Source organism: Panthera onca, chromosome B2, assembly GCF_046562875.1.
Source record: "Panthera onca isolate mPanOnc1 chromosome B2, mPanOnc1 haplotype 2, whole genome shotgun sequence".
Classification (NCBI taxonomy): domain Eukaryota; kingdom Metazoa; phylum Chordata; class Mammalia; order Carnivora; family Felidae; genus Panthera; species Panthera onca.
In genome coordinates, this window is record NC_138343.1 from 30,646,070 (window position 1) to 30,659,483 (window position 13,414).

The 13,414-nt window shown below is 44.2% G+C and overlaps 1 protein-coding gene across 2 annotated transcripts in view; it reads left to right on the forward strand.

The window, feature by feature from the left end:
* C2 (complement C2) overlaps positions 1-13,414 on the forward strand; it is a 42,697-nt gene that overhangs the window by 19,581 nt on the left and 9,702 nt on the right. Inside the window, exons 1-3 of one of the 2 annotated variants that reach the window (XM_060615179.2) lie at positions 11,448-11,609; positions 11,742-11,948; positions 12,558-12,743. In XM_060615179.2, the coding sequence (XP_060471162.2) occupies positions 11,510-11,609; positions 11,742-11,948; positions 12,558-12,743 (493 nt within the window). In that variant the 5' untranslated portion in view covers positions 11,448-11,509. Of the gene's footprint in view, positions 1-11,447; positions 11,610-11,741; positions 11,949-12,557; positions 12,744-13,414 lie in introns of those variants that run through there. The other variant, XM_078446757.1, reaches the window with a different exon arrangement.

Genomic DNA, 13,414 nt, shown 5'->3' on the forward strand with positions numbered 1-13,414 from the left:
CCTGACATGGGGCTTAAACCCAAGAACTGTGAGATCATGACTTGAGCTGAAGTTGGACCCTCAACTGACTGAGCCACCAAGGCGGCCAAACATTTTTTTAAGGTTTACTTATTTATTTTGAGAGAGAGAGCAAGTGGGGGAGGGTCAGAGAGAGAGGGAGAGAGAGAGAATCCCAAGCAGACTGCAACTGTCAGCTCAGAGCCCGATGTGGGGCTTGATGTGGGGCTTGAACTCACAAACCACTGTGAGGTCATGACCTGAGCCGAAATCAAGGGTCAGACACTTAACCAGTTGAGCCACCCAGGTGCCCCTGTATTTTTTTAAATCCAGTCTGCCAGTCTCTGTATTTTGATTGGTGAGTTTAACCCATTTACATTTAAGGTAATTACTGATAAGGAGGGACTTCTGTCATTTTGCTATTTTTCTTTTTTTTTAAGTTTTTTTTTTAAGTTTATTTATTTATTTTGAGAGAGAGAGAGCACAAGCAGGGAGGGGAAGAGAGCGAGGAAGAGAGAATCCCAAGCAGGCTCCACACTGTCAACATGGATCTGGATGTGGTGCTTGAACTCACGAACCATGAGATCATGACCTCAGCCGAAACCGAGAATTGACCTCTTAACTGACTGAGTCACCCAGGTATCCCTTGCTTTTTCTTATCTGTATGCCTTATAACTTTTTTTGTCCTTCATTTCTTGCATTACTGTCTTCTTTTGTGTTTAGTTGAAACATTTTAAATTACTTTATTTCCTCTTATGTATATTTTAGAGTTATTTTCTTTGTGGTTACCATGGGATTACTTAAAAAATTTTTTTTTACATTTACTTATTTTTGAGAGACAGAGCACAAGTGGGGAGGGGCTGAGAGAGAATGAGACACAGAATCTGAAGCAGGCTCCAGGCTCTGAGCTGTCAGCACAGAGCCTGACGCAGGGCTCAAACTCATAAACCGCAAGATCATAAACTGAGCTGAAGTCGGATGCCCAACTGACTGAGCCTCCCAGGCACCCCAGCATGGGGATACTTTTAATACCCTAAAGTTATAACACTAATTTGAATTTATACCAGCTTAATTTCAATAACATACAGACTGCTCCCTTATGACTCTGTTCCAACTCCTTTTGGTTGGTGATGTCAAAATACTATATGGATGTATTTATTACCACTGAACTGTAACTTAAAGATGATTAAGATGGTAAATTTTGTTATGTACATTTTACCACAGTAAAAATTTTTAAAAATAGATATTGCTAATTTTTTAAAAAGTGGGATAATTGGAGGCATCACAATCCCAGACTTCAAGCTATACTACAAAGCTGTAATCATCAAGACAGTATGGTACTGGCACAAGAACAGACACTCAGATCAATGTAACAGAATAGAGAATCCAGAAATGGACCCACAAACGTATGGCCAACTCATCTTTGACAAAGCAGGAAAGAATGTCCAATGGAATAAAGACAGTCTCTTCAGCAAGTGGGGCTGGGAAAACTGGACAGCGACATGCAGAAGAATGAACCTGGACCACTTTCTTACACCATACACAAAAATAAACTCAAAAAGGATGAAAAACCTCAATGTAAGACAGGAAGCCATCAAAATCCTTGAGGAAAAGCAGGCAAAAACCTCTTTGATCTTGCCTACAGCAACTTGTTACTCAACACATCTCCAGAGGCAAGGGAAACAAAAGCAAAAATGAACTGCTGGGACCCCATCAAAATAAATATTCATCAAAATATTCATATTTCATCAAAATAAATATTCATCAAAATAAAAAGCTTCTGCACAGCAAAGGAAACAATCAGCAAAACTAAAAGACAGCCGACAGAATGGGAGAAGATATTTGCAAATGACATATCAGATAAAGGGTTAGTATCCAAAATTGATAAAGAACTTATCAAACTCAACACCCAAAAAACAAATAATCCAGTGAAGAAATGGGTGAAAGACATGAATAGACACTTCTCCAAAGAAGACATCCAGATGGCCAACCGACACATGAAAACATGCTCAACATCACTCATCATCAGGGAAATACAAATCAAAACCACAATGAGATACCACCTGACACCTGTCAGAATGGCTAACATTAACAACTCAAGCAACAACAGATGTTGGCGAGGATGCGGAGAAAGAGGATATCTTTTGCATTGTTGGTGGCAATGCAAGCTGTTGCATCCACTCTGGAAAACAGTATGGAGGTTCCTCAAAAAATTAGAAATAGAACTACCCTACGACCCAGCAATTGCACTACTAGGCATTTATCCACGGGATACAGGTGTGCTGTTTCAAAGGGACACATGCACCCCCATGTTTATAGCAGCACTATAAACAATAGCCAAAGTATGGAAAGAGCCCACATGTCCATCAATGGATGAATGGATAAAGAAGATGTGGTATATACATACAATGGAGTATTACTCGGCAATCAAAAAGAATGAAATCTTGCCATTTGCAACTATGCGGGTGGAACTGGAGGGTATTATGCTAAGTGAAATTAGTCAGTCAGAGAAAGACAAAAATCATATAACTTCACTCATATGAGGACTTTAAGACACAGAAAAGATGAACATAAGGGAAGGGAAACAAAAATAATACAAAAACAGGGAGGGGGACAAAACAGAAGAGACTCATAAATATGGAGAAGAAACTGAGGGTTGCTGGAGGGGTTGTGGGATGGGGGATGGGCTAAATATGTAAGGGGCATTAAGGAATCTACTCCTGAAATCATTGTTTCACTATATGCTAACTAATTCACTATATGCTAACTAACTGATGTAAATTTAAAAATAAAAAAATAAAAAAATAAAAAGTGGGATAATTGTATTATTGTTCCATTCTCAAAAAAAGGAGTACTTATCTTGTAGAGATGCATACCTATGTATAGTAACAGGTGAAATGTAATATAATGTCTTGGGTTTGTTTAAAAGTAATCCCAGAAGGAGTGGGTGGGTCTACAGATTGTCCATATATTGCTGATTGTTGAAGCTGGGTGATAGGTACATGGAGGTTCATCATATTATTCTCTTTTCTTTTTCTTTCTCTTTTATTTTGTAAAACTTCAGTCTGCAGAGAGGATGCATAAGGGTCTCCTGTTAGTAATACAGCAAGGTGGCTCTTTTGGTGTATTGGAACATTTAGGTAGATATTCAAATCACTTTTTCCTGTAAAATGACTTTTTTTTTTATACTGGGAACAAGACTGAGGATGCAAAGAGGTGCTGAGACTCCCCAGAGACCCTCTTCAAGAATCTTCCTGCCTGGTTCCAGAACGTTCTTCCATGGCTCCCTATTTTTCCCTTCATCTGTTTGAATATGTACCACATGTACCCAATAAAAAGTGCAAAGAGAAATGAAGGGGATTCCGTGATGAGTAAATCTCTCTCCTTGCCCCACACCCTATTTTCCAGCCCCCAGTTCTCCCCAAAGACAAATCTTCCATCCAGTTTTTTGTGTACCTTTCCAGAGAAATTGTATACATGTAAGGAGCATATGTTGGAAAGAGAATAGGACTGGGAGGAGGTTCTGCTGAGGTATAATCTTGAGGCTGGGGTGTAACCATGAGCCTTGATGTTACTCATGGAGCTCGTTGTTTCATTAGACCCCCCTTGTGTCCTTTCTCTGGGGAGGCTGAGGTGAGCACACAAAGAGCTAAAAGGCATATGCCCTGTGTGGGCCCTATAAGAATCTGGAGGACTGAGAGAGCTTCCTGAAGGATGAAGGATTGGAGGAGAATAGAGAAGGTGTCCCAGGAGATGGGATAGAAAGAGGCAAGCGTTCAGGAGATAGAGGACTTGGGGAGGTACAGTGTGAGGGGGTGGGTGGGGCACGGCCCTGGAGGGGGATTGAGGAATCTCAGAAGAGCCACTTCAGAGAAAGTATTAGGAAGAGGCGCTGAAGCATCGGCTATGAGTGTGGACTCAGGAGCCATGCTGCCTGGGTTTGAACCCTGGCTCTGCCACTTAGCACCTGTGTGAATCTGGGGCCAGTCGTTTAACCATTTCTGTGCCTCAGCTTCCTCATCTGTAAAGTGGGGATGACAACAGAATCTGGGTCATAGGCTTTTTTGTGAGGGTTTAGTGAGCTTCTACATATAAAGGGTTTAGAATAGTGTCTAGCACATAATGGGTCCTGTTAATATGAAGTCTTCTCCAGAAGCAGCCCCCAAAGCAAGGATTCAAGGGCAAGTAGTGCATTTGAGAGGTGGTACCAGGAAACATGGGTAGGGGAGTGGGGCAGTGGGATAGGGAAGGAAAGGAGTCAATAAAAGACAAGCAAATTTACCATTGCAGATGAGTGGAGATTAGCCCCACTGAGGAACCCTGGAGTTGTGTAGAACAGCATAATTGTCTCATGGGGGCAGCGAGCCAGCTGGGATATTTATATGCCCATTTCTTGTAGTCACAGGTTGAGGGTGGCTTTCAGGGGGCCTTAGTTCTCTGGCATTCCCAGCTTTCTATACACAGGTGAAGCAGGACACCAGAGAAACCTTCAGGCAAAGAGCTGCTATTGGAAGTCAGTGTCCCTCCCCAATGGTGGGGCCCAAAGGATGTGAGTGAGGTAAGGACAGATCCCCTACAAATATAAAGAGGCATGTTGAGTAATATTGACTCCACAGCTAAAATCACCTGGTAGCTATGAATCAGGCCAAGTCAGCCTAGTTTCCAAAACTAGGGGGTGATCTGGAAATGAGAATTGGCACTACAGTCACCATGGAAGGTTGAGGGTGGTAGATCCTAAGATGTCAGTTAGATCCATGTTTAAGTGCCCAGACTGGACAAGGAATAGACTGTGGCCAAGAGAAGACACAACAGGGGCCCTGTCTGGTTTGCCAGCCTGTTTACTCTTTATAGGAAATTTTCAACGTTTTTTTTTTTTTTTTTTTGGGACAGAGAGAGACAGAGCATGAACGGGGGAGGGGCAGAGAGAGAGGGAGACACAGAATCGGAAACAGGCTCCAGGCTCCGAGCCATCAGCCCAGAGCCTGACGCGGGGCTCGAACTCACGGACCGCGAGATCGTGACCTGGCTGAAGTCGGACGCTTAACCGACTGCGCCACCCAGGCGCCCCGAGGAAATTTTCAAGGAGCTCATAGTAAGGCATCTTGAAAGGACATCACATCATCATTTCTTATTTATTTATTTATTTATTTATTTATTTATTTATTTAGAGCATGCATGTGTGGGTGAGGGGGGAGAGAGAGAGAGAGAGAGGGAGAGAGGGAGAGATTGAATCTTAAGCAGGCTCTGCGCTCAGGGCAGAGCCCACCTGGGGGCTTGATGTCACAACCTGAGACTAAATCAAAAGTCTGACACTTAATTGACTGAGCCATCCAGGTGCCCCTGTCATTTCTTTTTATTTAACCTGTGATAGGAGATAAGTCACAGAGTATGGTGTGTTGCTTCCTTCCTTTAGAATTGGTTCCCTGGAAGTAAGTATTAGAAGCCTTGAACTGATGAGAAGAAATTTGGACAAGAGGGAAGACGCTGGCAGGAGTGGAGGGGCTGTCATTTTAAGCATTAGTTACCTCCTTCCTTCTATCTGGGGTGAAAACAGGTGCATTTGCCAGGCTTTTTAATGATGCAAAAAAAGGACTAGCCAGGATCACCTTCACCAAATGGGGATCTACTGAAAATCTACTTGGGAGTCTAAAGAAGGGAATAAAGATCTGATGTCTTCAGGTCCAGAGCCTCTCAGGTAATGGTCCTCCCACACTAGACTGGGCCTCATGGAGAACTGGAGCAGGGACCCAACTCCAGTGACCCACTTTTTTGTTCACCTTGATTTGCCACTAGGCTTTGTGGTGTTTCCACAAACAGTTTCCCATCATAGTTGACCTCCTCTGTTTTGCATGTTGTTGTCTCCTGAAATCCATTCTCTTCCAATATAGTATTAGAGTTCCAACTGTGCACATGGTAAGCAAACTAGAGACCACATTTCCAAGCCTGTCATATAACCAAGTTTTTGCCCACAGAATATAAGTGGAAGAGTTGGGTGAATTTCCATGACCTTACTTGTCCTCTATTTTTTTCTTTTTTTTTTTTTAGGAGTATTTTTTTACTTTATTTATTTATTTTGAGAGAGAGAGAGTTCAAATGGGGGAGGGACAGAGAGACAGATGGAGAGAGAGAGAGAATCCCAAACAGACTCCTCACTGTCAGCATGGAGTCCAATGTGGGGCTCGAACTCTCAAACCACAAGATAATGACCTGAGCCAAAGTTGGACACTTAACTGACTGAGCCACCTCGGTGTCCCCCCTGCCCCCCATTTTTTATTTCATTCCACTTACTTGGGACTGGAAGACTTTGACCATGCAGACAAGGACAATTCTCAATGGTATGGCAGAGCCACCCGATGGAAGGAGCCTGAGATCCTGAGTGATACTGATGAGCAACAGTGCCCTGCCAGCCAAGGCCACCCTTGCCATATCAGCCCTGTCTGCTTACACTGAGGCTCTTATTTGGGAGAGATGTAAACTTCTACCTTATTTAAATCACTATATTTTGGGCTGTCTTTATGTATAGCAGTTTAGTTTAGACCTTGATAAACACATGTCTGTGGGTGGTGCCTTTGGCTCTCACATTGATTTCTGGCTAAGTGTATTAGTTAGAAACATGTTTGGCTGCTAAAACAAAGGCTAGAACAACAGTGGCTTACATGGGCTGAGCATAAGTGGTCCAGGGGAGTCATGGTAGGCCTGCAGGATTGGGGAGCAGAACTTCTTTAATTCTGTTTCTTTCTCACCATCAACATGTGACTTCCATCTTGTGGTCTAAGGTGGCTGTTTTGGCTTCTACCCATCTGTCTGCATTCCAGCCAGGAGGAAGGGGAGAAGAAAAAATGGAGGAGCACATCCTGTAAAAAAAAAAATGTTTATTTATTTTTGAGAGAAACACCAAGGAGGGGGGAAGTGCAGAGAGAGAGGGCAACAGAGGATCCAAAGCCAGCTCTGTGCTGACAGCAGAGAGCCTGATGTGGGGCTCACAAACCATGAGATCATGACCCGAACTGAAGTTGGATGCTCAACTGACTGAGCCATCCAGTGTGCCCACACACCCCTTTCTTTAAGGGCATACTCCAGGGGTCCAGTGGAAAACTTGCAAGTTTTAATACTTAAGGAAGAAGGGATAATGGGTTCTGACACACTGCTAAGTTTATTTAACTTAACAAATGCTGAGAAAAAGTCACAAAAGAAAGACACCCTATTACTTAAAGGCAGCTATTACACATGAGCTGGGTGGATGTGTTAGTCTGCTCAGGTTCCATAACAAAATACTCTAGACTGAGTGGCTTAAACAGAAATATATTTTCTCACAGTTCCGGAGACTGGAAGCCTGAGACCAGGGTGTCAGCATAGTTGGTTTCTGGCGAGGACTCTCTTCCTGGCTTACAGACAGTCATCTTCATGTGGCCTTTCCTCTGTGACACATGGGGATGGGAAGGAAGTGTCTAAGATAGAGAGAGAGAGAGAGGGAGAGAGAGAGAGAAGGAGGGGGAGGAGGAAGAAGAGGAAGAGAGAAAGAGTGAGGGAGGGAGAGAGGGAGAGAGAGAAAGAAAGAGCACTCTGGTGTCTCTTCTTATAAAGACACTTGTCCCAGGGCACCTGGGTGGCTCAGTCGGTTAAGTGTCTGACTTCAGCTAAGGTCATGATCTCGTGGTTTGTGAGTTTGAGCCTCACATCGGACTCTGTGCTGACAGCTCGGAGCCTGGAGCCTGCTTTGGATTCTGCGTTTCCCTCTGTCTTTGCCCTGCTCGTGCTCTGTCTCCCTCTCTCTCAAAAAATGAATAAACATTTAAAAAATTTTAAATAAAGACACTTATCCTATTGGATCAATGCTCCATATGGTCTCATAACCTTAATTCTCTTTATAGACCCTATCATCTTTAAATATAGTCATATTGGGGCTAGGGCTTCAGGATATGAATTTTGGGTGACGTGATTCAGTTCATAGCAGTGGCCTAAGGAAGGTACCCCAAATTCAGGGACTAGGTATTCAGTCAAGGTGAGGGTTCATTATGTTCTGATAACTAACAGCTCCCAAATTTCACTTGCCTTAGTGGTTTGCAAAATGTGGCCATAAATCTCTCCTATTCTAGTGTGTATGCCTCTTTGCAATATGACTTTGCTATTCTTCTCATCATGAGGTAAAGTTTCCCCCACCCTTACTGGCCCTGTGATTTGCTGTCACCAGTAGAACATGGTGGAAGTGACGTTGTGTGACTTCTGAAGATAGGCCTCAAGAGACTGTACAGCTTTCACTTTGGATCTCTTGGAATGCTTTCCTGAGACTGCTTATGCTCTGCAAGGCTAAGGATGAAAGACCATGGGAGAGAGAGAACTCTGGGTGTCCAACTGTTCTTGCTGAACTCAGCCGTCACTGCATGATGTGAGTCCAGGCAACAGCAGCAGCAGAAGCACCGGGCCAACCCACAGAATCATGAGAAAGAAGAAATCATGTTTTTAAGCGCCTAAATTTTGGGTGATATCTGTTTTTTCCAACAGCAGTGGTAATGTAATAGATTAAAACAAAGATTTTTTTTTTTGCTCATATTATGTACATATCCTATGAGGGTCAGCAGAGGAGTGCTTTTGGTGTCAACTCAGGAACGTGAGCTGGTCTCCACCATCTTGAATGTTGCCATACAGGGGGAAAAAAGCACAGTGAGGACTGCACTGGCTCATAAAGCTACCATCTAGAAATGATACATGTCACTTACATTCATATTTCATTGGCCAATGCAAGTGGATAGGGAATTTCAATCCTGCTATGTGACTGAAGGAAGACAAAGCCAGAATCTTTGTGAACATCTCCCTTAAGAGAGTTTATTTCTCTGTTAACAATATGAGTAGTAGGGCAGGGCTGGTATGACATCAACACAGCGTCAGGGACCCAGGCTTCTCTGTCTGCTTGCTCTGCCATCCTCTGGATGTTGTGCTTCAATCACCATCAGATTGATATGTTATTTTATTTTTGTTTTCTTTTAAAGTTCATTTATTTATTTTGAGAGTGGGGGAGGGGATCCCAAGCAGGCTTTGCATTGTCAGCACAGAGACTGATGCGGGGCTCAATCCCATGAACTACAGGATGATGACTTGAGCCGAGATCAAGAGTCAGGCACTCAACAGACTGAACCACCCAGCGCTCCTACCATCAGGTGTATATTTTAGCCTATGGAAAGGGGAGGATACTCCCCTTTTATTTTAGGGGCATAACTTGGAAGTAACATGTATCAGTTCTGCTCAATTCCTATTGGCCAGAACCAGGTCACCAGTTACCTAGCTGCCGGGGTAGCTGGGAAATGTAGTCTTTGGCTAAGTGACTATGTGTCTTGCTAAACATCTTACTGTAGAAGGAGGGAAAGAGAACAGATACTGGGTGCCAGGGAAGCACCAGCAGCTGTGCCACAGCAGCAGCTTTGGGACCCCCAACACCGAGGATATCATGGTCTTCCTGCATTCAGTCAGTTTTGTCCAAGTGTGAGCCCTATTTTGCATATGTGTTTGGAAGAAGTTATTTGTGTGTATGTATGTATATATGGATATATATATAATTTTAAATTCTAGTTAACATATAGTGTAATAATGATTTCAGGAAATAGAATAAATAAAATTTAGTGATTCGTCACTCGCATGTAACACCCAGTACTCATCCCAACAAGTGTCCTTCCTTAATGCCCATTACCCTATTAGCCTATCCACCCACCCAACACCCTTCCAGCAACCCTCAGTTTGTCCTCTGTAAGAGTCTCTTATGGTTTGCCTCCCTCTCTGTTTTTATATTATTTTTGCTTCCCTTCCCCTATGTTCGTCTGTTTTGTTTCTTAAATTCCACATATGAGTGAAATCATATAGTATTTGTCTTTCTCTGACTGACTTATTTTGCTTCGCATAATACCCTCCAGTTCCATCCACATAGTTGCAAATGGCAAGATTTCATTCTTTTTGATTGCTGTGTAATACTCCATTGTGTATATATACCACATCTTCTTTATCCATTCGTCCATCGATGGACATTTGGGCTCTTTCCATACTTTGGCTATTGTCGATAGCACTGCTATAGACATTGGGGGTGCATGTGCCCCTTCGAATCAGCATTTTTGGATCCTTTCGGTAAATATTCAGTAGAGCAATTGCTGGGTTATAGGGTAGTTCTATTTTTATTTAAGAAGTTATTTGTAAATCAAAAGAGTTTTCACAAACTTAAATGATTACTTCAGAGATGTTTCACATCTATCTGTTTATTTATTTATTTTAAGAGAGAGTGAGCATGTGGTTGCATACGTGTGAGTGAGGGAGGGGCGGGGGGTGGGAGAGAGAAAGAGAGAGGATACCAAACAGGCTTCATGCTCAGTGCAGAGCCCTACTCGGGCTTGATCCCATCACTCAGATCATGACCTGAGCTGAAATCAAGAGTCAGACACTCAACAACTGAGCCACTCAGGTGCTCCATTTCATCCTAATTTTTTTATTTAAAATTTTTACTTATTTATTTATTATTATTTTTTTTTTGATGTTTATTTTTTGAGAGAGAGAGAGCCCATGTGAATGAGTAGGGGAGGGGCAGAGAGAGAGGGAGAGAGAGGATTTGAAGCAGTCTCTGTGTTAACAGCAGAGAGCCCAATACAGGGCTTGAACTCATGAACTGTGAGATCATGACCTGAGCCGAAGTCAGACGCTTAACCAACTGAGCCACGCAGGTGCCCCTCATCTTTATTTTTAATTGATCTTATTTATTCATATCCCACATTGTTTGACAAAGTATTAAAGAGACTTCTGTGGATAGGGGGGTAACATGTTAGCTTAGAGTTTGTTTCCTTCCGGCATTTCATACAACTACAGTGTGTAATTTAAAGACATATCCAAAATCCCCAAATACCTTTGTTCCTTTGGGTAACCAATCCCAGACTTATTTATTTTATGAGTGGGAATTTTTTCTACTGGACTTCCCGTAGAAGTGTTTTACACATCTTGCAGTCTCCAAAACTAAGCATTGATTTCATTTTTACCTGCAGATTTCACTCTAGAGGTTGCAAGGAAGAACAAGATTGTGATTCTTCCAATTTATCAAGACTGTCTGAGAAAATTAGCCTCCATTCCTTGGAGATTTATGTTCAAGAACACAGTGCTGTCCCAGGCTCTCAGGAAATAAAGTCCACTTGGACACCCAAGAGAAAACTGAAACTTTACTTAAATAAACAATTTTGCAATATCTTGGATGGTTTGTGGGTTTGCGTGCTTGAGACGACGCATGCAAGAGCATGTGTGTGTGTGCGTGTGTGTGTGTGAGGGGTGTGCAGGCTGAGAGCGGTAGGAAAAGCTTATGGTGCAGATCAACTGACTAGGATATGTGGGGATTAGGGAGATGGGCAAGGGCTTCACCCTCTCAGCTCAGTCTCCAATCCCTGATTTTTTTTCCATGCTAAGAGCACATCCCCCTTGCCACTCCCTAGTTGTCCTTCTCTGGCAGCAAATAAAGCAGCTGCTGAGCCAGCTCTGGGTTTCGGGAAGTCAGATGACCTTTTCCCTCTGCAGGCTCTCTGCCTCTCTCTGCCTCAAGGTGGACACCATGGACCCACTGATGGCTTTCCTTTGCCTGTTGTCCCTGTACCCAGGTAGGAGCAGGGGAGGGGAATTCTGGGGTCCCTGTGCTGCCCAGGTTGAGTTCCCACTTGTAAATGGACAATCTCTCTTGCTTTCCTTTTCTCATCTTTTCTCCATTTCTGTGTTGTGTCCCACACTCACAGGCTTGGCTGCAGCCACCCCCTCTTGCCCTCAGAACGTGAATATCTCCGGTGGCACTTTCACCCTCAGCCATGGCTGGGCCCCTGGGAGTGTCCTCACCTACTCCTGTCCCGTGGGCCGCTACCCAGTCCCAGCATCGCGGCTGTGCAAGAGCAACGGACGGTGGCAGACCCTGAGATCCACCCAGCTGACAAAGGCAGTCTGCAAACGTGAGGCTCTCTGTGGGTCTTGCTTAGGGTGCCCACCAGTGGCTTCTCCAGATCTTCCATTTAAGAGTTGCTCAGGGTGGGGCTTACCCTGACTAGGTGATGTGCAGGGATGGCCGGGATGCTTTTCCATGGGGCTTTTCAACATAGTGGGAAAATGCCCATTGTCCATAGCAAGGCGTTAGAGGAAGGCTTTGATGGAGATTGTGGGGTACTAAAGCCGGATTTTTTAAACACTTGGGATGATTTTTTTTTTTAATATTTAACAATTGACTGCATAGTCCCAATCATTCAGAATATGTGCCGGAGTCCCTTGTCGTGCCAGGTGTTACGCCTTTGGTTGTCCACTTGTGGGACATCTGAGGACCTCAGGGGAGAGGCTGGGATGACCATGCCCTCAGAGGGCTGAGAGAAGTGGTTATTTATCAATCTATTAGGTTGAACTGTGTGAAATTGCCAAAATTCAACCAATTGCCACAAGCAGCGATTTCACATACAACAACCCAATATTTTGACAACCAGTTGGCTATTCCCATGCACCCAAAATGAGCATCCCTCAGCCCAGGTGTTATCCATCCATGCCTATATTCTCATTCCCTTCTCTCCCTCCAGCTGTTCGCTGTCCAGGTCCTGTTTCCTTTGAGAATGGCATGTTCACCCCACGGCTCGGGTCTTACCCTGTGGGTGGCAACCTGAGCTTCGAGTGTGAGGACGGTTTCACACTGCGGGGCTCGCCTGTGCGCCAGTGTCGCCCCAATGGCATGTGGGATGGGGAGACAGCTGTGTGTGACAATGGTGGTGAGTGCCCTGACTGATGGCTGTATGGCGGCTGGGGTCTCCTGGGAAACTTGGAGTAAGATGTGTGCCCCGGGGGGCCTCTGTGGGGACAGGGGCCTCGTGTTTCCGATGCCAAAATAATATTTCCTGAATTTTGGTAAATTGAGGTCTACAGGTCACACATCACCAGCCTGCAGGGAGCCTGGCTGAGGCAGGTGGTGCTAAGCCTCGGATCCGACATGAAGGCTTCACACACTCTGTCCAGCTTTTCCAAATACCTCAAAGCAAGACTAGTGCTGTGCTTAGTACCTGCCCCTGCTGCCAGTTTGGGCCCAAGCCTGGCTCTGACTTGGGCAGCCTTTGGCCAGGTTATTTAACCTCTCAGTGCCCCAATTTTCACATCTAAAATGGAGATAGTAAGAGTGGCCACCAGATGAGGTTGCCGTGTGGATTAAGTGAGTTGATGTTAGTAAGTGTCTAGAAGAGTCCCTGGGGTCTGGTAAGTGACACATATACTTTTGTCATGGTTATTACTGGCCCTGTCAATGGTGGGGAGGTTCTGCTTGATAGAAGTGGGGCTCCCAGGAGTCTCTGGAGCCACATTGCCTGGGGGTTTTGGGAGCTTCCTGGATGATAGTTCTGAGCACATAATACAGAAGACACGGAGTCCACGAGATGGTAGGACCATACCG